A 23,910-nucleotide genomic window follows, 5' to 3' on the forward strand; every position below is an offset into this window, starting at 1 on the left:
CAGAGAAACATGCTAATACATGGAAACTAATGACAAGTCCAGAGAACAGAGAGATTTGAGATTAGCAACAAAACTGGGATTATGAGAATCGTGTAAAAAATAAATAAATATAAATACTATGTGGAGAAAACAGAAGAAGAGTTTCCAACAGAGTATGTTATCACAATGAAACATCTGATCGGTCATTATTCCAAGAGTTTTTAACATCTTCTGATGTCAAAACTCAGTTTAAAGTTTTATTTTATGGACTTTTCAAAACGTTCAATCCAAGTTTAACTGTAGACAATTTAAATTATTGCTGCAAGCATGAATTCATTTAACTGTGTCAAATAAAAAGCTATAGATCCATCATGTGAAGCTAAAAAATTAAAGTTTGGCTAATTCATTATTATATTTAAACTGTAGACATCCAGAATGTAAATTATTAATCACAACTAATGAATTATATTTAAATGTATAGGGTTAATATCTGGAACTCACTTTAGAGATAATCAGTTTCTCCAAACAAGTTTTGAATTACAGATATTTTAAACTAAGCTATTGCTCAGCCATGCGCACTCTTTCGCCATTTTACTGGTACACCAGTGAAAGCATTGTAATATAACAGTCGTGCATTAAAGGTTCTGGTGTTCAGCTTTAGTTTCAAAATAACTGAGAGAGACGTCGATTCAACTTCTGACGCTGTTTGAACATCAACTGAACATCAGATCAGTCATGACGGAGGATTCAGTGCAGGGCTGTTATTTTAGAATACATTCACTAGTGTACCTAATGTTTTGGCGTGTGAGCGAGTATGGAGGGCTTTAACGTTGTCTTGCAGCTGCACAAAGACCGAAGACTTCAAATAAAGGTTTCAAGTGTAGTAGCGACAGATAAAAACATATCTACACACTCAGTTGCCACTTCATTAGGTACACTAGTGAATGCATCATGAAGGAAGATTTAGTGCAGGGCTGTTACAGTTCACTAGTGTACCTAATGTTTTGACAAGTGCAGGAAATTGAAGGTGTGCATCTCCTCACCTGTGGTGTACGGCTGGCTGTTGTTCTGGCCGCAGTTCTTCATCTTGACCGGCGACAGGCAGAGCGGCTTCACCACCTTGTGCGTCCCCTCGCACCAGTAGGACGTGCAGAAGGCCGAGACGGAGAGGGTGAGGGCCAGAGAGGTGAGGGACAGGGACAGCAGGGAGCGGTTACGCCGGGACATGTTCTCCAGCATGGCGGCGTCTCTTTCCAGTTAAACCCAAAGGAGGAAAAAAAGGTCGTCGATGAGAGCGCTTTCAGACCAGCACCCGGTTCAAAAATGGCCGCCGTGGCCCGACGGGTTCCGGGGACCAATCGGGACGAGGATCAGAGGAGCTGATTGACTCATGGAGGAAAGAGAAAAGCGAAGGGGATTAGGAGAAGTGGAGCAAAAGGTCAGAGGGGAAGATGAGAAGCGTTGGAAGGAGGGTCGATGAGCTCGGAGGTCGGAGGAAGATGAAGGGATTTAATCAGCAACAAAGACAGAAGAAGAGACAGATGTGCAGGCCAGAGGTTGAAGGAGGGACTCCAGCTCTCTCTCCTCTTCCTGTCACTCAGAGGGAATCATGAAGGAAAGCAAAGACTTGTTTCTTCTGGTTGTGGCGGCAGACGTTTGTTTGTCTCGTCACATTTACCCCATGTTTCCTGACACTCGAGCTTCGTCCCCTCTCAGATCAAAGTCTAAATCTTATCCGGCGGATTTAATCGTTCCCGCGCTCAGGGCCACATCTTCCACCTGTTCCTCCACCCCTCTGCACGGATTGAGCTCACGACCGGGGCGATTAGTCCGCCGTCTCAGGCCCTCTACCTCCTGGGCCCCGGTAATCTGTGTTAATCTCTCTGGGTTAGGTGGATCAGATTAATGAGTCCTGCTGTCTTTGTCTGGGCCGCCACCTGAGAGGAAGACAGAGGCAAACATCTGGATTAAGAGGTGGAGGTTGAGTCGTTCATGAATGGAGCCATGAGTCCGTCGACGTTTTACTCCACAGAGGGCGACGGAAAGTCAACGACATTTTAATCTGCTCAACTCAAAGGAAGTTTCATGTATTGTTTGGAGATTGTCTATGAATTTGAAGGCGGTAGCATCTTGACCTTGTTCGACCTAAATACTTGTTTTTTTAGATTATAACTCCTGAATTTGAAGTCTTCCATGTAGCTGATGGAACGTCTGAGTCTTTGGTTTCTGATTTAAAATGTAAATTATATCGTGTTTTGAAGCTAAACGGATTATTTATGTCTCAGAAATGATGAGATAATAATGGAAATATTTGAATTAACCTGATCCTAAGTGCAGGCGGAGGCGTAGTGTTGGTTCAAGTTGTTTTTCATCTTGTTTTGTTTTTAGTTTTGCAACCTAAATTGACCTTTGGGGATCAATGGCCAAGTATGTACACATTTGGGGATCAATAAGACTTTATTGATTCTGATTCTGATCTCATCACGTCTTGTCGTGTCATGTCGTCTTATTCTATCTCGTCTCAGATATCTCTCGTATCTTGCGTTGTGTTGTGTTGTTTGATCTCATCAGATCTTGTTTCATCTCATCTCACACAACTGGCCGTTACAAAGCGCTTTACAGACATCTCATCTCATCTCATCTCATCTCATGTTATTTTATCTAATCTCATCTGTTCTCTTATCCTATATTAACTCTGATTGCCTCATCTCGTCTCATCTTTCACACAACTTTACGTTACAAATTGCTTTACAGACATCTCACCTCATCATGTGTTATATTGTCTCGTCTCATCTTGTATGATCTCATTTCATCTCAGTTTACCTCATATCATCTTATTTTATCTCATCTCATCATTTCTCTTATCCCATATTAACTTTTATTGCCTTATCTCGTCTCATCTTTCACACAACTGGCTGTTAAAGTGTTTTACAGACATCTCTTGTGTCTTGTGTTATGTTGCCTCATCTCATCTCATTTTAGCTCATAACTTATCTCTCATCAGATCTTGTTTTATCTCGTCTCATCTCATCAGATCTTGTTTTATCTCATCTCACTCAACTGGCTGTAACAATGCACTTTAAAGACATCTCACCTGATCTCATCTCATCTCATCATCTCATCATATCTCATATTCTCTTGTCTCATCTTGTATGATCTCATCTCATCTTATATAAACTTTGATTGCCTCACCTCGCCTCATCTTTCACACAACTGTCCGTTACAGACATTTCTCATATCTCGTGTTATGTTGTATTGTCTCATCTCACACTGTTTTACTTCATCTCATATCTAATTGTGTCCCATCTCGTTTTATCTCATCTCACTCAACTGGTCATTACAAAGGGCTTTACAGACATTTCATCTCATCTCATCTCATCAATGTCTTATATTGTCTCGTCTCATCTTGTATGATCTCATCTCAGTTTACTTCATCTCATCTAATCTGGTACTCATATCATGTTATTTTATCTCGTTTCATCTCGTTTATCATCAATATTAATTTATTATCTCTTCTCGTTGTATCTTTCACACAACTGTCTCTCATATTTTGTGTTAGGTTGTTTCATCTCAACTCATCTTAGCTCATGTCATTTAACCTCAAAACGAGATCTCATATCTTATCTCGTCTCATTTCGTCACACCTCGTCTTAAGCAACTGGACATTACAAAGCGCTTTACAGACATCTTATCTCATCTTACACAACAGGTGATTACAAAGCGCTTTACAGACATCTCATCTGATATGATCTCATCTTATGTCATCTCATCTCATACCTTATGTCTTATGATATCTGGCCATCACAAAGCGTTTCACTAACATTTAAACTTTAAAAAGTATTAAAGAAAACTTTAAATGACTGTGATAAACTACAGGAACTTTTTCGAGCACAAAATGCATAAAACATAACATAAATAACCAGAACAACGTCTCTAACATTAACGCATGTAAAAATTTACAACTAAACAGGTTTTATGTTAATGACAACAAATCAGTCGCTTTTTTCACTTTTTAAGTTTAAGATTTCACTTTAACACAAACCCTCTGTCTTCTGGATCGACCTGTTTTTTGTCTCATTTAACCTAAATTCAGCCGGGTGTATTTGTGCCGTTGCAGAGTTTCCCTCTGAGCAGCGTTTGCGTGCTGAGCCAAACGCACATTTCAATCAAATCACTGCAGATTTAACCTTTTCCGTGGTGATCGGCCTGAGGTTTAACTGCATCCATCAAATCAGCTGTAATCCCTTTAACACACTGATGTCACGGCTGACTGATCGGTGCTGAACATAATTCCTCCTCACACCTTTCCACGGCATTAATGTGTGAAGATTTAGAGATTAAATCAACAAACACAGCTCAGAGCCACATTTCTAGTTTTAGTAACAGAGCAGCTTTTATAAGTTTAACTTATATATAAATAGATTCTGCACATAAAAGCATCTGATTCACAGTAGATAAAAGTTGAAGATGTTATTTATATATTTATTTCTCTGTGTCATTATGTTGAGCTCAAATCTTTTCCCTCATGATTAGAAAATCCAAATACTCCTCCTCCTGCTGCTGCTGCTGCTGCTGGCGCTCAGCTTTTAATCAAAATTTTAAAAAAGAAAACTAAAATAACTCACCGTGTCTTGGTTTTAGGAGATGCTCTCTTCCTTCACCACCTCACTTTGGACTCACCTTTTTTCCTTGTGCGCTCCCTCATGGCTCCCTCCTCCGTCTTGGGTGAGTTTCCATCAGAAACCCACCCAGATTTCCCTCTAATCCTCCCAAGTCCATCTGTTACTTTCCCTCCCCTCTGCTCCCTTCACTGGGTCAATTCATCCATCCATCCATCTATCGCCCCCCATTCTCTTCCTTCATCTCGCCTCCTCTCTCACACGTAACCCTCCTGACCTATCCTATAGCTTTTAATTTGACAGTGTGAAACGGGACAGCTTGGCTTGTGGTACATCCTGCTGCTCCTTGAACTTTGACCCCTCTTAAGGCAGACCAGTGTAGCGATATGTTCAGGGGCTGGTTCAGAGAGTCTGTGTTTAGTTCATTCAGTTTTCAGCTTTGTTTGCAATGCATTTCTTTGTTTTTGTGCACACGATGCCCAAAACACGCATTAAAATGCACAGAAAAGTAAAATAATGACATTTATCTGGATCAATCTCGAGGTTTCAAGGTTTTATTCTCATTTCAAAACGTGATGTAGATGAGAAGAAAACGAAACCTGATGAATCTAGAAAACAAGCGAGGATTAAAAGTAGTCTGTTTTTGCGTGCACCAGCACAAATATACCTACACAGGAATTATTGAACCCTTTAAATCTGAGATTACATTAGATTTATTTATGTCATTCTGCAGCAGAATTAGTCTCATGTTTGTAGGTTTCAAACAGGTTTTACCGGCTCATGCTTTGGGTCTGGCAGTTAATTCCATTTGGTAAAAATAAATACTCTGATAACGTCATGATATTATGGTTCAGGAGCTTTTATCATCCAGTTTGGTTTACTTTTTTTATTTTGCAGTCTGTTTTCTCTATTTTTGCATTTAACTTCCTGTCTTTGTCTGTACTGTGGTCAGAGTCTCCTGTCTTCACCTGTGTCTTGTTTTTACATTAGTTCTGCATATCCGTCCATTTGACTTCACATTTTATTTTTGTTTTGTCTGTTTTTTGGATTTTCTGTTGGACTACCTTTTTGCTTGGACTTTATTTGTACAGTTTGCATGACTCTGCCCAATTGTTGCAACAACTTTTGTCATATACACAAAGTAAAATGCTTTAAAGTTCCTGTCCCTGTCTCATGTCAAAAAAGATTATGGAAAGAACGATAAAAAGAGTTGAAAAGATTCCCAAAATCCAGGACAAAATACTGGATGTGGCTTCTATCACAATGTCTTTGTTTGAGATGTGCTGCATGATGGGAGAAAACGAACCAATGAAATTTGAGAACAGAGGTTCAGCCTCTTAAACTGCATCTGATCTGCAGGAAAAAAAAAAAAAAAAAAAACTATTGAAAGTATTTTTAGTTGCAGTAAATTAGAAATGACGAGACTTTTGGTTTAGGTTGCGTAATCGTGTCCTCAGATAACTCACTGCCAAAATCCCTTTCCCTCCCAAGTCCTGCCTCATCTGGCTCCACTCCTCTTCACAGATGAGTGAATGAATAAGCTGAAGTTTAGCTGTAGAACCTCAGAGGTTCTCAGGGTACGTCCTGATATTAAAGCCAAAACAAAGACGTCTGGAAGACGTGTCATCCATGTAGCTCCTGGTGAGGAGTTCGGGTTTTTATCATGAACACCTGTGGGCGGTGCACACCTGAAACTCACCTGACTAGAATCTGTTAACGACCAGATACACACCTAGAATCAGAGGAATTAGTTTTCATTCCCCAGTGAATGATACTCTAATGAAGAACAATGGAAAGACCAAACAAATACCTCAAATTAGAGATGGCTACCTGCTAATTAACAAATCATAGTCATGTAGTCATTTAGAAGTTTAGACTTGGATAAAACGTCTTTGGTTCAGATTTGTTTTCCGGATGTTGTCTCATCTTGTTTGTCATTTCTACACTCTAAAAAGAAAAATTGTTAAAAAAAAAGAAACGGTAGGTGGGTAGCCAAACAAATACCTTCAAATACTTAAATACTCTAATTCAATGAAATGTTATTTAATTAGATGCGTATTTAATTACAAATAATTTTACATAAGGGTTTGTCATTTAAGGAGGCAGAAATATTTATTTCCCTAAAAGAAAAACGAGAAATAAATGTAATTTACTAATAGGGTAAATAGCATTGGGTAAATCTGACGTATTTAATTTAACATCGTTTTGAATTTAATTAGAAAAACAAAGAATAGTCATAGAAAGGACCTTTCTCTAAAAATGTGATGTTTTCTAACAGTTTGGTAAAATGATTTTATCCTGGACACAGTAAAGTTTAACTAAATAATTAAATATTTATTATACAAGTCAAAGAATAATAAAGTTTATCCTGATAAAAATATTGCTTTTAAAATGCAAATTATAGAAACTTTAAATGTGTGGAAGAAGCGTTTCCTTTTAGTTCAGTCTAAATGTGTGTTTGTCGCCATCTAGTGGTGACAACGAGCAAATTACAACCTGGAGGCAAAAACAACATTAGGCTCAAAGAAAACAGCAAAACAATAATAAATAAAAAAGCAAAATTCACATTTAAAGAAGCTGAACAATTTTAAAGTCTTGAGCAGTGAGAACAGTAAACGCGTTGCGTATCGTGCTGTTTTATTTCTCAAATAAATGCACCGTCAACACTTTACAACACAGCTCTTAATTTAGATACACAGCAAAATAAATCCATTTCATACAAAATTAAATAATCAGGTGGACTCAAGTCTGATTTAACATTTAACTGAGAAACTAAAAACACAAAGAGAGAAAGTCATCGGCCTCGTCTGCCTCCGGTGTGGCTTTAATTTTACTCAAACTAGAACCGGTCCTGCTACGATCTGCAGAGCTACATGAAGTGAAAGTTGCAGCTTTTAATTTCTCTTTCGTATATCGTACGCGTTGCTCGCGTGTGTGCTGAAATATGGGAAGATACAGACAAGACGATTACAGGATCCGCTCAGACAGCATGCACGTTAAACAAGTTGTTTAAATTCATTTATTATTTCGCCAGCGCTGCAGCCAAACGACACATTATAATACGTTTGTGTTTCAGGTCTAATCCTGGAGGAAACGGAGAAGACTGAATGAGTACAAACATAAACAGAGAAGAAGTGTTTGAACGAAGCCGATCACGTTTGAGATCATTATCCTGACGCTGCAGCGAAAACCTGAATGATTCTTTATTGGAGGCCTTCAATAATCAATAAACCAGTCAATAAATAGATCAATAAATAGTTGCTCATGGCTGTAACACTCTCTGATATACAGTATAGCTCAAGGTCCATGATTACTTCCACTATTTACATCAACACAATATACACTGCACACAGGTCGAACACACTCATACATCATACAACACTCAAATACAGACTGTTCACTCGCTGCTCTCATGTGCCCTCAGTGTTTCAGAATCAGAAGTTTTTCCAGATATTATGTGGAAATATATATATTTATATATTATGTGGAATACATTTACTTTGTGAATGTTTTTTTTTTCTCTTCTAAATAGAGGTCAGGGTTTGGGGTAAGGCAAGTCTCAGGGTTTCGTCAAGTTGTTCTGCATGTTTTGGCCTTTTTAAGTTATTGTTCATTAGTGCACGTTATATAAGGTTCTGTTTGACACCTTCCAGGCAGCCACTGATTTAAGTCCTCCATGACAAATATCTACTATTCCTCTAATAATCAGAATAAAACCAATCAGAACAGATGGAGAGATGGAGATGAGGTGGTGGTGGTGGAGTAAACCTTTGATAATCTTCTGGTTTCTGGAATAAATCCGTTCTCTCTGAGCACGTCTGCTCCACGTGGAGTAAACATCAGGTTGAGGAGTTTCCATGGAGGTAGAAAAACAACCAGCTATTGAAACAAGAAGAACCAAGCAGGAATCCATGTGGACAGCAACGCTGGAGACGTGGAGACATCTCGGTTCATCAACTTCTCCATCAGTTCATGAAAACGTCTCCTCTTCCTCCTCCCTTGTCATTTTCCTCAGACGGCTTCTTCTCTTCCTCCTTCCTCCTATCATTGTCCTCCTTAGTTGAGCAAAGCCTGAATCCACGTGGACAGCAACGTCTGAGACATGGAGACACCACGGTCATCTTCTTCTACTAAATCAATTTATGGTTGGGCTTCCTTTCCTTCTTCTCCTCCTCCTCCTCTTCCTTTGTCTTGTATTTTCTTTTCCATCTTCCTCCACTTCAAAATCTTCTTCTCTTTCTTCTCATCCTCCTGGTCATCTTCTTAAACTTAATCAAATCAGGGTCGGAGATGAAGTTTAGGGAAAGAATCTTCTTCTTCTTCTCTTGTTGTTCTATGTCCAGTAGATTTGTTTCTCCACAGCAGCAGAACCACTTTACAATTAAGCATCTCCAGTGATTGATGTGTTGGTGTAAACACATATATCTGATCAGATCTGTGTGTATATCACAGGAATAATAATAAATGAATTGCACCCACTGTTGCATTTTAGTCAAAGTTTCCAAAACTTGGGGATCCTTTCTTGGTTCACTCCAAAACACTCCAACAACAAAAGCTTTCAAGTTTCAAGTCGTCCTTGTAAAACAAACAGGTGCATAACTAAGAGATTAATACTGACAAACATAAAGACAGAAAAATGTGCTGGTTTTTATAACAAGATGGACTGAAACTAGTGGCTGCACAAGAAAGTTCTCCGTCATCTTGTGTCTGACGCGAGGGCTAAAACGTGCAGAACATATTCGTCCAAAAATCCTAAACCTTTATCGATTTGGATCTATGAAAGAACACCTTGAAGGTGTCAGAAGAGGAAGGGGTTGCTGTTTTTGTTGAGCGCCTCATCCAGCCCACTGCCAAACAGGACTCCACCTCCGGTCTGCGGAGTGGAACCCCCTCCTGCAGGGAGAATCCCTCCAAAGGAACCGGACTGCACCATTCCCACTCCTCCACGGGGGGAGCTCAAGCCAAGTTCTGTTTGCGGGTTCCCTCCAACAGAAACGGATTGTACCACTCCAGATGGAGGAGCTGCCTGAAGCACACCGAAGTGTGACGGAAGCTGAAACAGGGGAGTTTCCCTGGAAGGATTGGCGGCTCCAAAAGCAGGAGGAGGGGCGCCACGGGAGGGCGCTAGAGTGGAGCCAAAGGGATTGTAGTACGGAGATGACGTTTCACCAAAAACCCCTGATCTTACCACAGGGCCCCTCGCTTTGAGAGCGCCTGGGAAATGAGGAAGAGCGACAGGAGGATGGAGGGATGAGGGGGAGGAGTGAGGGAGGAATATACAGTTTGAAGTATTCCAGCAAAGAGCAGCAAAGAGAGAGGGGTGAAAACAGTTATATATATATATTTATATATCTGCTGGTTAATATACACTAGTCTCTGTACAGAGTAATTTCAGATAGGTCACTAATGCTCACGCTCACGCACACATACACGACGACGACCTAAACACTACAGCGAGATCACAGGGGAGGGACTGGTAGGCAGAACACATGATCACAATAAGCGTCTCCATACAAACCTACTCAGAAATATTTATTTGTCGGGCCACAATGCCTCCATCCCTCTCTCTCTGGACAGAAGTAGTTTGAAACATCAACGTCGAGTGACTAATGTCTGATTTGTCTTGGAGGTTGGTCATGCATCCGTTTGAGTCAAGCGCACCGCGAACAATTCCTCGAGAAGCCTTTGTCAAAAATGTTTTTTCTCAACCAGAGTAAAGTGTTTTTTCTGTCCTTACCGGCGGCGGTGGCGGAGGCTTGCGATTGGGCGGCGGGCGTGTCGATGAGGGAGCGTTGTTTGGGTTTGGGGTTAGGGGAAAACAGATCGTCCAAGTCAACCAGCGACGCCCCCGCCGAGCCCAAGAAAGAAGCAGTCTTTCTGTACAACTCCTCTTCCTGCACGGCTCGCTTACCTGCAATAAAATAGAGGTCCAATTCTGCTCTAAAAGGTGTTTTCTATTCGGGGGCAGGTCAAGGGAGGAAGAGAGAAGCAAAGCGGAAGAGAAGGTTAATTGATTAATACTGTGAGTTGGCTCGCTGGCTAACGGGAAGATGGAGGTGAAATGGAGAAAATGGGGGGAAAATCGTGACATTAAAGAGTAGAATCAGAAATGGACTACCCAGAACCAAGAATTAGTTGATTAAATCAGAGCAGAGCTTTTTATTGCAAAGTAGACAAGGGTGTGCTTGAAAAATGAAAAATGGACGGATGACAAAAAACACGTCTTCAATAAGTATTAAATTGATTTACCTGTGCCATCGCCACTTGCGCTGCTTGGTGCGCCCCAAGGATCATTGGTTTTAGACGGTCCATCTCCAAAGGGGTCACCAGATGGGGAAGAGCCTGACGGGGGAGCAGGCGTACCCCATGCATCATCTGTGCTGACTGGAGCTGAAGCTGGGTGGGTAGAAAAACGGGCTCAAACAGGTAAGACAAAGAGTTTGGTCCTACGTCTTTGCTATTTCGGTCATAAAATACTCTTGTTGTCCAAAGCTTTCCACCAAATTACACAACGTTCCTCTCTGAATAAAGGTGTCGTCATAAGACATTCACTGTTCGTCATTTTATATGTTTGTTTCTTACCTGGAGGTCCCCATGGGTCATCGTCAGGTTTGGAGGAATCCCCGAATGGATCCGAATTATCAGCAGGCGAGGAGGCTCCAGCCCCCCAGGGATCGGACCCAGTGGCAGGTGGAGAACTGGCCGGGGCTCCCCACATATCTGCACCACCTTGGGGTGAGCTCACTGGAGGGGCACTGAAGGGATCATCCTTTGGTGGACTAGATGGTACGGTGAATGTGTCCTCTTTAGGGGGTGTTGTCGGTGCCCCAAAGGGGTCGTCTTGAGGAGGTTTGGATGCAGAGAAAGGATCCTCTTTCGGGGGTGATGTTGGTGCACAAAATGGGTCGTCTTGAGGAGGTTTGGATGGTGTGGAGAAAGGATCGTCTTTAGGGGGTGTTGTTGGTGCACCAAAGGGGTCGTCTTGAGGAGGTTTGGATGCAGAGAAGGGGTCTTCTTTAGGGGGTGTTGTTGGTGCACCAAAGGGGTCGTCTTGAGGAGGTTTGGATGCAGAGAAGGGGTCTTCTTTAGATAGTGTTGTTGGTGCACCAAAGGGGTCGTCTTTAGTTGATGTTGGTTGACCAAATGGGTCTTCTTTAGGGGGTGTTGATGCAGGAGCAGAAAAAGGATCATCTTTAGGGGTACTGAAAGGGTCATCTTTTGGAGTACCAAACGGATCCTCTTTTGGAGCTTTAAAGGGATCATCCTTTGGAGCATTGAACGGATCGGCTTTTGGAGCATTAAACGGATCTTTCGGTGCATTGAACGGATCTTTAGGTGCATTAAATGGATCGCCGTTAGATGAACTAAAGGGATCTGGTTTAGCCTTTGGAGCCGCAAAGGGATCTTCCGTGGTTGTGGGCGCGTTGAAGGGGTCGTCTTTCGGTGCACTGAAAGGATCTGGTTCGTCTTTTGGCGACGTAAAAGGATCTTCTCCATTCTTTGGCGCTGCAAACGGATCTTCTTCGGTTTTTGCAGGAGCCCCCCAAGGATCTGTGGCCTGTTTAGGCTCTTCGGAAGCACCCCATGGGTCTGTTGTCACTTCCTCCTTGTCTTCTTTCTCCCCCTCGCCCCAAGCCTCAGTTTTAACATCGCCTTTGCCGGCATCCTCCCATTTCAGCTCGTCTTCACTCAACTTTGCCTAGGATAGTAAAATTGAAATTTGGTTAGAAAGAAAACTATTTGGTGGTGTTACTACACCTGTTGTGTTGACATGATTTGTTGAAGTCTAGTAGGGATGTCCCGATCAAGTTTTTTTTGACCCTCAATCCGATACCGATCATCAATTTCTCCTGGATGTGACTGGATTCAGTCCAATAAATAGGGCTGTCAAAGCTGATGTAGTGTGGAGAGGGTAGCTGGTACCTTGGCTCCAGAAAACCGGTGTTCTCTACTCCAGAAATGCTCTGGTCATCCAACACCATAAACTCCCTAACACTCTCTGGAATATTTTTCACCTTGACGCCGTCTCCAGCTGTCTCAGTGTTTGTTGTTGTGTTGGCCTGAGTGTACTCGCCGTGTTCTTTTTTGTAGGTGTTCAATCAAGTTGTTTTGAATAACGATCTCCTACAGCTACCTCACCAAACATCTGCACTGCACAATCTACAACAGCTAACACAATTTACAATATCCATTGCATGTGGTTGTGGTTTATGGCAGACCTAAAACAAGAAACTACAAAAAAAATTAAATAAAATTGAGCTTGGCTGAAGGCAGAGTTGATAATTTTTAGAGTGCCTGGATTGGCTCCCATACCGATCTCCTGATACCGATCAGAACATCATTAGTACTTAGTACTACCTAAAGCATTTAGCATTAATAGTCTAGCACTTACACATTAAATTAGTTTAGTTGCTGTGTGGGACAGTGTTAATTTTGTGTTGCAGTACTGGGGAGGATTGCAGTATATTAGTTTGGGGCGTTGGTGCTACTGTGTGACCTACTTGTTTTAACTTTGCACTTATGCACTCACCCGTCTCTCCGCTTCCTTCTTCTCCTGCTCCTGTTTAAGACGCTCTTCTTTGCGGGCTGTGAAGGAAGCAGTCAAGTCAGCCACCGAGGGTATGTTGTCCAAGGACGGCAGTCCCGTGGCCCCAGCGACATAACGTGGCTTGTAACTGGCATCTTTGATGTCGTCCACAGATGAGGCTGGTTAGAGACGGATAGAGAAAATGAAGACAATTGTACAAAAAGTGGAACAAGTGTTTGGCGTTGATATTTTAGGATGGAGGGGCTCACCAGCAGCACTTTTTGATGTCTTTTCTCTGGTCTTCACGGCAAAGTCTCTCTCTTCCTTCAGTTTCTCATCGTCCTCCATGAGAACGAGGACAACCTTGGCCTTCTCTCTCACATTAACGCCCTGGGACAAAGAGACAAAAATTTGATTTGGCTCTGACCATTTGAGCAAATACAATATACACAAACTCTAGACGTGTCAAGCATCGTTACTTTAAACAGCTTTCAAATCAAAGTTTTCTTTCATTTGTTTAAGACAGCAAACCTAAACCGAAACCTAAATCACCAACATGAATAATATAGTGCTAATGGATTACCTTAATGCACGGCATGCAACTGTTTAATGGAAGCTAAAAGGCTGCTGGCTTTGGACACTATCGTGAAGTCACCTGATCTTTGCCGTCCTTTTCTATGAAGCGGTACTCCGTCAGGGCTTTGACAATGTAGATGTTGTCTTTCATTTTCAGAAGAACGCGATCGTCGCCGGTCTTCAGCAGGTACTCCAGCAGTGTCAGGGACTACGAGGAAAAAAGATTTAATTTATATAGAACCAATATGTATTAAACATGAACCAATTAATTGCTTTTCATTATGCAACTGTGTTTTTTGTTTTTAACTGGAGAAAACAACTTTGTTAGATCAAATGATACCAAATCTCAATGTAGTCTTTAGTCGTTTGCTAATCATTCATCCCTCCAGTAAAGAGGAGTTTACGTCTTTACTAAGCACCAGATGAATAAATGATGTCATGTAATGGAACAGAGAGTGTGCTCTCACAGGGGAGACACTATTTTCATCCTTAAGGTTTGTGGAGACTTGCAGTCAAACATTAAGACTAAAATCTTAACTTTGTGAAGGATTTAGTCCAAACAATTTCACTGACTACAACGGCTATTATATAAACCTGCACAGACAAAGCAAGCCGATACTGGGACTTCATTACATAGTGGACACTGGTCATTTGAGATCCTCCACCTTTGGATTTCATCCTCCAGAGAGCAGCTGAGAAAATTAATTTTTCATTTCTCAGTTTTTCCTGATCATGTTACTGCTCAACTAGACTTTCTACTGATTTAGTCCTTCGTCTACAAAGCATATTTTATTCAAACAATTAGCTCCTGTAAAGAAACAAACACAATAAACAAGACACACTGAACAGCCGTGATATTATACTGACTGGTAATAATCACTGGTCAAGTTAATAACACCGATTATCTGGTTATTATGGCACCTGTCAGTGGGTGGCATATAATATTCAGCAAGTGGACATTTTATCCTAAAAGTTGACGTGAGAAGGAGGAAAAATAGACAAATGGAAAGTTTGGAGAGACTCTGAAAGGACCAAATTGCGATGGCTAGATGACTGGGTCAGAGCATCTACACAACTGCAGCTGGTTCCTGGTCTGCAGTGGTGAGTACCTATCAAACGTGGTCCAAGAAAGGCGGCCATAAATACACTCGCATCTCAGAATTAACCTCATGATGAAGATGCTCTTGATTTAAACTCCGAACACAGACACAACACATTTCTCTTCGCTCCATCACCTTCTGGATGTGCCTCCAGTTCTTATCGTCTTTCAGCCGCTTCCAGAGCATCGTCATAATCTCGTTGCAGGCCACTGCGTTATACGTCAGGTCAGAAATGTCGGCCATCTGAGTGCTGGAGGGGCCCCATGGGTCGTTGGACGTCGCCTCTCTCACCTGCAGACGGAGCAAATTGAAAAAAAAAAAACGTCAGCGTTTTAAAGAGCTGCAAGAAGTAGACGGTGGTGGAGGCGTAAAAGTTGGAGATGCAAGAAAGCTGACGGCAGGATTTCATGGGACTCGCAGCATCTCCTTCCATCATGCTACTGATACTGGTTAGTAATTTGATATTATTGATTACTGATCATGAGTTCAGAACTCCTAAATGTCTCTGTCTTCTTTTTAGTCTTGAACTGAAACAACAGAACATGTTAACATTAAATATAAAGGCTGAACACATCCACGTTCTATTACCTTGACCTCAGCCTCAGAGTAGTTCTGGACCAGGTTCTTCAGCTGTCGGCGGAGCATAGAGGACGTCATGGTGTCTCAGGGGGGCGGTGGGGAATCAAACCACTGCGATCTGGTTCAGAGAAAACATATGAATAATGCAGGAAGCTGAAAGAGCTGACAGATGAATCTACAAATAAACATCCCCCTGAGCAACACATACCTTCTCTGTTACCTCTTGTTTGTCTGGTTGTTTGTTGCTTGTGTGCAGCCGCTGGCTCAGTGAGCATTCATGCTGTTGGTCTCTCTTCCTCCTGACTGCATCGGTTTGTCTGAGGATGCCAGAAACCAGATCCTACAGCTGCAGGGAGGAATCAGTCGACATTAAAAAGAGCTGAGGCGACGCTCGGCACCGAGTGACAACACCTAGCATGCGTGACTGCTCTAAATGGCAGCTTTTATTACTCACAGGGACAAACACAGATCCTAACTCTAGCTTAGCTAACCAACTGGCTAAGCTAAAGGCTAGTTAGCGGTCAGCATCCAGGGGCTGGTGTTACAGACGCTGAGCATAAATCTTATTTAGTGCAACAGGATGATCAGACGTGAACCCCGGCGAGTGTAAGCCGTCGTCCTTGCACGTAACACGTCTTTTAGGAGACGCACCGTTTGTGTTTTCAGGACCTCGGAGAGCGACTGAAGACGCTCAGCAGCCGTCAATATGGCTAACGGCCAACTAGCGTCGTTGTCAAGCCAGCGAGAATCAGCTTAAACAGCACCATTTAGACACCAGAGGAAGGCTTATATGGCGAGAAACTTCCACCGGTTCCGGTTCTAAACACCACTCACCGATTGCGCGCTATTTTGTGTGAAGAAACGGCGGATTTATATAAAAAAATAAGGCACTAACCAGCTGTAGGAATTCAAGAATCTTCCGAGGAGACGACACGTCGCTGTTTCCGCTTCCGTTTTCAGCACCTGCCAGGCCACGCCCCCTCATAAAATAAATAAATAATACAAATATTTTTTATCTATTTTGTTTTCTTTTTTACGTTTTTTAATGATATTTTATTTCGAAAAAACTGACCATAAAAAATGTATTCATTTATTTTTTCAAAAACTTACAAAATAAAGAACCGTTAATAACGGTTTGGAAGTTGTAGCTAACGTAAACGTACGTAACGTAAAGCTGGCGTAAAACACACACACATACACACACACACACATACACACACTAGCCCCCTCAGAAGAGAACTGAATAAATGAGTCACAACCACAACTCCCACATCAATAACAGTTGGATCAAGATGGCGGCCGAGGGAGAGTACGAGTCAATCCTGTGCGTTAAACCCGATGTCAACGTCTACCGCATCCCGCCGCGAGCCTCGAACCGAGCGTACAGGTAAAGAGACGCCCGCGGGTGCGTTCACGGTGCTGGGAAATAATCGTTTTAACGGCGCCGTTGTTCGGGTTGGGTGTTTCACGCAGACACAGTGCTGGCTTTATGTTGAGCTGCGGGGTGATGGAAGATGATGAGGGGACGGCGGAGACGGTTAGAAGCTCGGTGTCTTTATTTTTCTTTTTCTTTTTTTTTTATCTGTGGAGCTTTTATCGAGCTGTCAGAGACCGGGACCGTGTTTGTCATCACGCCGGGTCGATACGGGCGATCTGCCAGGACTGTCCCACTCTCTGCTGTGACAGCTGGGAGGTCCTCTTTCAGTCTGACGTTTGATGTTTTACTTCTGATCGATCCGTTCAGATGAAAAGCTTTATACTGCATGGCCGGAGTAAACTCCCACAGGGGCCATGGGCAAAGTAGAGGCCCCCTTTGGCCCCCACACGCCTACGAAATGCCCCTGATTCACAGATATTAGCTTCTTATGTGAAGATTGGTTTGTTTCATAGTTTATAATCAGAGCTGCAGATTCTCAGTAGGCAAAGCAGGCAACTGTTTGGGGGGATGGGCCCCGAGGGCTAGCAAACTTTAAACTACAGAAGTGGCAATGTGCTGAGATTTCAGTTAAAGTAGGAGACCTCCCTAAGGGTCCCCTACCTGACACAACACTGCAGTAGTGGGCCCCCGAAGGCTAACAAACTTATAACTACAACAGTGGCAATGTGCTAGTATTTTTATGACATTAGGAGACCTCCCTAAGGGGCCCCATGTGACACGGTGCTTCAGTAGGGGTCCCCCTAATCCTCTGAAATCTAGACTACAGCAGCGGCAATGTGCTAAAGTTTTCACTGATGATAAGAAACAGCCCTAAGGGTCCCCTACCTGACACAACACTGCAGTAATGGGCCCCTGAGGGCTAGCAAACTTTAAACTACAGCAATGGCAATGTGCTAAGAGTTCAGTGATACTAGTAGACTTACCTGCTGGGGCCCCCATCTGACACGGTGCTACAGTAGTGGGCCCCTGAAGGCTAACAAACTTTAAACTACAGCAGTGGCAGTGTGCTAAGTTAACGGCTTTTCAAAATAAAAATTTTGAAAAACAAAGAGGAAGAGACAAAAGAAAGAAAGACACCGTTCCATTAGCATCACATTAGCCAAGTTAGCTAGCAGAGAAGTTGTGTCCAACTCTGTGACCATGTGGACATTTTTTTCCCCCAAGGGCCCCAATAGACTCTAAGATGGCCCCTGTTTACAATGGCTATGTTTACGTTGTCAACATTTCTTTAATTTCTTTATCTTGAAGCTCTGACCTTAAATATGTATTTATTGTTCCATTCATTGACATTATTGGCAATACTGAACTGATAAGAGTAGAAGTAGAAGATGAACCAAGATGTCTCCACGTCTCCAACATCTCTGTCCACATTGATTCCAGCTTGGTTCATCTTATTTTTCTACCTCCATGTTTCTGTCCTCCTGGTTTACTCCACGTAGCGCAGACATTTAGCGAAGATTTAACTGTAATAGTGTGAAACTCGTTGCTTATAACTCCACAACACAGCTACAGCCTTGGAGTGAAACTTTAATTAAGTTCACTGAAGCTGCAACAGTCAAAATCTTACAAAGTGGATAAAAAGTAAAGAAAATTATGATTAATACCAATGTAATTCAGCATTCTTTATCAAGTTAACCTCTAGACTGATCAGTTACCTCTAATAGTTCTTCAGGCAAGTGAAGTGCAGACTAGTGTCGTCTAGCAAACCATAAATCACTGAATATGTTTGGGGTTTAGAGCGTCAGTTTGTTAATCGTCGGATATCGTATTTTTATATTTGTCAGGATTCTTACGCTCATAGTTTGACATAAAATAGACAAACGGCAGCAACATTTTTAGTCATATTTAAAGCAAACGTTCCCCAGAGTTCCCTAGATCCAAATCCTCCGCTGTGAGCGTTTCTTCGTCTTACTTCCGAGCAGATATCAGTCGACACTTTTGAGATTGAGCCGGTTGTTGCAGCTCCACAAACGTGGGTGTCAAACTGTCTCTGCAGGGCAGCTGACTGGAAGCTCGACGCTCCAGACTGGAGTGGTCGAATGAGGATCACAGCCAAGGGCAAAGTGGCGTTCATCAAACTGGAGGACAAGATCTCGGGTACGTATTAAGGGATGCTTTTATAGAAACGTTGAGTCCACAGAGATCTAACACCCATCTGTGCTGCTGATTCTTTTGGTTTTGCAGCCTCACATCAGTATAAAACCTGTTAAATGTGATTAGGTCCCAAGTCCCTGCAGCCAAAACCTTAAATTAAAGGCTGAAATGATTTGTCCGCCGTCTTCACGCATGCTTCAGTAGTTCCTCATACCCTCTGGTCCTGCAGGGGAGCTGTTTGCCCAGGCGCCGGTGAAGGAGTATCCGGGTGTTGCGCTGGAAACCGTCAGCGACTCCAGCCGGTACTTTGTTCTGCGGATACAGGACGACAACGGTGAGGATTTAAAAAAAAAAAAAAAGCTACAGAGATGAAAGCTTGTCCCGCTTCACGGTGTTCACGCGGTGGGGCAACTCTCGTCCGCAGGTCGCAGCGCTTTCATCGGAGTCGGCTTCGGGGACCGAGGGGACGCCTTTGACTTTAATGTGGCTTTGCAGGATCATTTCAAGTAAGAAAGGAGGTTTTATTTTAAGAATACACTGACAGGAGGACTCTGCTTTTACACCAAGACTCAAACATTTATTTAAATTAAACACATTCTGAGGCCTGGCGAGCATTATCCAAACAGGACGTCCTTAACCTTCTGTCCTGAGTCTTATTTACCGTCTGCAGCACAAGCAAGTCCGTACCTAAGCGAGCTGATGTTGTCTTGTAGAGATCTGCTCGCTGTAAAAACTGCTGAGCTGCTTTTGTTTATTTCTGTGTCAGCGCTGATGGTGTGCGTTTGTGTACCTGGCTTCCTGCAGATGGGTGAAACAGGAGAATGAGCTCAGTAAAAGCGCCCAGCTGGGGGATTCAGGACCGAAGCTGGACCTGGGCTTCAAGGAGGGACAGACTATCACGCTCAACATAGGGGTGAGATCCAGGGTACCGCATGTGGAAAGGTTTTTTTCCTAAATGCTGTTTTAAACTGAGGGTAATAAATCAGAAATGACACGACATTAGTAGGATCTTTAAAAAATAATGTTATCAAGCTCAAGTATAGCTGTAAGTACAAATTTAAGTACAAAATAGTACAATTTACATGTTCTAAAAGCTAAAATCATAAATTTAACCATTAACTGTTAATGTCTGCCTTTGAAAAAATAAATGTAATAAAGAAACTCAATATTAAAAATATAAAAATCTGCTTCATCGTCTCTTTTCTCCATCTGCAGCAAGGTAAAAAGAGGGATAAGCCCCGCCCACAAGGCTCAGGTGGGTTTGGGCTCCTCCCACCGCCACCTGGAGGCAAGATAGCCCCTCCTCCTTCACCAGGCTTATCCAATCACAACATAGTCCCTCAGACAGGAGGCACAGCGACAGGTAGGCCGACCACTGTTCTTCCTTCTTCTGAGGCTTCATTTTTCCACCATCGACACGAGACTTGATCTGAAGCGATCCTCTTCTGAGTCACGGTCTTAATTAGCGGCTGTTAAACGACTCTTTCAGCTTCAGGCGGCAGGAAATTAGTAAAACGTGTGTCGCCGTGTACGCTGCGTTTTAATGAGGTCTGTGTTTTTTGTATTTTTCTCCGTCCCACAGGCTGCCTGTTGGAGCTGGACAATAGTAACTCTAACACGGTGGTTCAGTCCAACCCTAGCTCAGATCTTTGGGGAGACTTCTCTGCTCCTGCAAGGTACGAGACCACCTCCCTGTCAGTTAGGACACCTGCTTCATGCACGACACAAGTAATTAATCACTGATGGATTATTTCACTTATAATTCACTGTATAACAATACCAGTGGTTTAGAAGTTTAAAATACTTCCAGGAAATTATACCACCAAAATTATAACCACAGTAAAACGAGTTCTACATTGACATAACCTGAAAAATTGTGCAGGAAGGACGAAGGCCCTGCTTCCAAAACGGCCATAAATAAAAGTCAGATTACAGTTTTATGCTGCATCATTGGAACAAACTGAATAGAAATTACTCATAACATCAGCAAAAAGTCCTGAAAGTTGACAAAGAGACCCCAATCAAACAAATGAAACAGAAATATTATGTTTCTGTGTTTGTTTATTGAGAAAAATTAGCCAATATTACATATCTGTCAGATGCAAAAGTAGGATTAAGTGGCCAAGTCAAAGTTAATCCAATAGAAATGTTGTGGAAGGACCTGAAGCAAGCAGCTGATGTGAGGAAACCCACCAACATCTCAGAACTGAAGCTATGAAGCTAAATCATATCAATTGCTTACTTTCGCACATCACAGATATGAACAAATTATTAATTTTAAAGTAGTATGAAGTACAATATTTGTTTGACTGGGTCCTCTTTGTCAATTTTCAAGGCTTGTGTGAAAATCCACTGATGGTTTGAGTAATTTTTATGCAGAAATGTAGAAAAACACTTTTAATATATTGTGTTTTACGTGTTTTTCATACATTATTTAGTCAAGAATCCAGTTAGATTAGATTATCAGCCTTTCTTTAAGCTTTTTTCACTTAGTTTTGCCAATAATTTATAGGATATAGTCGCCACTACTGACATTTAATTGCTTAGTAGTGAAGTAAATCCCATGTAATCATAATTAGAGAACGACTAACACGTCTTCATGTTCTCAGCTCTGTTCCAGCTCCGTCCCGACCGCAGAACGCCCCAAACTGGATCCAGTTCTGAGCCCCCGTCGCCGCCCGGCTGCGATTTTTCATCTCATCTCGTGTCCGTCGCTTCCCGTGCATCGCTGAGAGTTAACTCCCCCGACACACACACACACTCACACACCGATCCCAAAGCAGAGACGCTGAAACGCCGCAGAGCTGTAGAGTCGCCTCACACCCCCCAAAAAAAAGAATCACGTTTAGTTTAAAACAATGAAGCCATTTAGTGATATGAGCCATCTCCCAATTTAATATTTAAGGGCTATTTGTGACGTCCTGTGTCTGCGTCGCCTCCCCACCAGGGGGCTCTCTGCCTCTTTGGTCTGGGATGTGTTTGTCTGTGCAGCAGCAGCAGCAGCAGCAGCTCCCCCTGCAGGCGCCACCGAGTACTACACCTACAGATAAAACCCCTTAGATTAACTGCAGCCTGCTGGGAATCATGTGCAAAGTTTAAATTAAAGAACAAACTAAATCAGACTTTATATCATCTTGTATAATTTTCCTAAAAAAGAAAAGTTTAAAATCACAATATTTAGAGTATAAATCCTATAAAAACAAGAAGAGTTAATGATGTTTTTACCTCACTGGGAGGAGTTTTTCCTACACTGTGATATGTGGAGTAGTACAGCCCTTGCCTGCTTCTTACTTTATTTCTATATGTATTTATAGAAACACGGCTTAAATGTGCCAAATTGATCATTTAAGATGATTTATAAAAACAAAAAAATGTAAATCTCAACGCTCAATATGTCGATTATCTCTCTGCTGATGCAAACTAATGCTTAAATTTGCCTTTATCGTCACAGGAATCAAGAGTCGGCCTCTGATGAGCAGTATTTAGGAATCAGAATAAGGTAGTAAAAGGGAAGGTTTGCTCATGGAGCTATACGGCTGTACAGAAACAGTGCTTTTTCCTCATGTATTAAATCTATAAGTTTATGTTTACAATGTGAAATCATATCTTTGTTTACCACTGTGCTTTTCTTTTAATTTTTAATTTATCAGCCGACTTGTGTTTTTTGTTGTCGCAACGCTGAAGTCTGAGGTCAAATCCAGACATGTGCTCCTTACTGTGATTTATGTTTGACTGGTGGTAATTAAAAAGGCCCGTCCAGCTGAATAAATGTGAATAAATGAGATAAATCTGAGGCACATTTATGTTAGCAGGTAGATTCACGGCTTTACGTTCCAGATTTCCTGTCTTATTTAAAGCGATTACAGTCTGAAAGGAAAGTTTATGATGAGCTCTGAGAGGGAGATTTGTTTTATATTGCTGCTTTTTTTTAATTTTGTTTCCTAATAAGTGAAATGTTTACGTGCAGAGACGACGCCGTGGTGAACTCACGAGGGTCCCTTCTGATTATGATGAATAAAAATGAGATTAAATGTGAGTGAGCAGGAAGAGTTTGACCGAGGGAACGGTCAGACAATCTGTTCCCGAGAGTTAGCATGCAGTTAGCTTAGCATAAAGACGGGAACGGCTAGGCTAGCTGTGTCGAAGGAGACAAAATCACCGATTGTGTTTCTCAAAAAATAGTCAAACTATTTCTTTGCAGAGAGAGATTACACTAAGAGACGGAAGAACTTAACCTAAATGACGACTCCTTTTAGAGAGACCGACATCGGGGGGAAAGAAATGATTGTGTTGCTTCGTCTGAATGTCTAAACGGCAGCAAATGAAATGTGTTCGGCCGACTGTGACGGTCATATCTGAATCCATTTGTTGAGGTTTTGCTGTGATCAGATCACACATGTTGTACTGAACCTACGTGGACACACAGGGCTGATTTAATATGACGATATGTTGACATGTGTGTGTGTGTGTTGTGTTTACATCGCTCGCATCGCTGGCTAACATATAAAAAGAAAAAAAAAAAATGTCTCCCATTTCTCTCTCATTCCGGCTTTTAAAAGTCACTGGACTAACACGTTTGATTTATGACCAATTTAACGAGAAAGAGGCAATAAATCCTGTCACAAGGAGACGTGAGCTCTTGTTTGTTTTTATTTTATTCCTGCTGTATAATGTGATCTATTTCTCTGCAACCTCAGCACATGACGATACGTGCACAGAGTCACTAATCGCTGCGTGAAGGTCGAGGGTGAGACACGAGTCAAACACCAGCGTGACGTAACGGGGGACACCACATGGGGGGAGGAGGTGAGGATTTAGTGTTTGACACAGAACAGGAAGTGAGTGGTGACATAGAGGAAGCTCAGGGTCAGTTTGAGATCATTAAATGACCTCTTTAGTTTATAGTTTGATGAGATCTGGACTGAATGATGTTTGATTTCGACTCAAATGTGAATTAAATGTTATTTAAACAGCACCAATAATAACCTGGTACTTCAA

The 23,910-nt window shown here is 42.1% G+C and overlaps 3 protein-coding genes across 6 annotated transcripts in view; 1 reads left to right on the forward strand and 2 right to left on the reverse strand.

Annotated features, from left to right (window-relative positions):
- Positions 1–1,374, reverse strand: part of LOC311501679 (germ cell-specific gene 1-like protein) — a 6,592-nt gene extending 5,218 nt beyond the window's left edge. Inside the window, exon 1 of the mRNA XM_084563640.1 lies at positions 1,023–1,374. Within this exon, the coding sequence (XP_084419766.1) occupies positions 1,023–1,218 (196 nt within the window). The 5' untranslated portion in view covers positions 1,219–1,374. The remainder of the gene's footprint in view (positions 1–1,022) is intronic.
- Positions 1,375–7,238: 5,864 nt separating this feature from the next.
- epn1b (epsin 1b) lies at positions 7,239–16,319 on the reverse strand. Of its 4 annotated transcripts, none has more exons than XM_084563553.1 (11): positions 16,276–16,319; positions 15,589–15,726; positions 15,390–15,498; positions 14,937–15,092; positions 13,781–13,909; positions 13,395–13,515; positions 13,129–13,304; positions 11,181–12,297; positions 10,848–10,994; positions 10,336–10,509; positions 7,239–9,812 (listed from the first exon to the last, which is right to left on the reverse strand). In XM_084563553.1, exons 3-11 carry the CDS (start codon positions 15,456–15,458, stop codon positions 9,397–9,399), a joined length of 2,505 nt encoding a protein of 834 aa, XP_084419679.1. In that variant the 5' UTR covers positions 15,459–15,498; positions 15,589–15,726; positions 16,276–16,319; the 3' UTR covers positions 7,239–9,396. The 4 variants fall into 4 exon arrangements, 3 of the variants coding, with proteins under 3 accessions (XP_084419679.1, XP_084419680.1, XP_084419681.1); XR_014699517.1 differs by having other exon boundaries at positions 9,760–9,812; positions 10,121–10,509; XM_084563555.1 differs by lacking the exon at positions 7,239–9,812 and having other exon boundaries at positions 10,445–10,552.
- A 308-nt stretch (positions 16,320–16,627) lies between these two features.
- necap1 (NECAP endocytosis associated 1) lies at positions 16,628–23,488 on the forward strand (the record flags this gene model as incomplete). The annotated part of the gene is made up of 8 exons (XM_084563904.1): positions 16,628–16,767; positions 18,815–18,915; positions 19,142–19,246; positions 19,337–19,418; positions 19,717–19,825; positions 20,128–20,275; positions 20,495–20,588; positions 21,522–23,488. 8 exons carry the CDS (start codon positions 16,628–16,630, stop codon positions 21,574–21,576), a joined length of 834 nt encoding a protein of 277 aa, XP_084420030.1. The 3' UTR covers positions 21,577–23,488.
- Positions 23,489–23,910: the final 422 nt, after the last annotated feature.

This window comes from Chelon labrosus (genome assembly GCF_963514085.1).
Source record: "Chelon labrosus genome assembly, chromosome: 16".
NCBI classification, from domain to species: domain Eukaryota; kingdom Metazoa; phylum Chordata; class Actinopteri; order Mugiliformes; family Mugilidae; genus Chelon; species Chelon labrosus.

Bases quoted from the DNA above. Each gene is read 5' to 3' on its own strand.
- epn1b (XM_084563553.1), bottom strand. From the start codon at position 15,458: ATGACGTCCTCTATGCTCCGCCGACAGCTGAAGAACCTGGTCCAGAAC. The intron at 15,093-15,389 runs GTAATAGAACGT...CTCCGTCTGCAG, and splicing joins ACTCTGAGGCTGAGGTCAAG to GTGAGAGAGGCGACGTCCAA. The intron at 13,910-14,936 runs GTGATGGAGCGA...TTTTCCTCGTAG, and splicing joins ACTGGAGGCACATCCAGAAG to TCCCTGACACTGCTGGAGTA.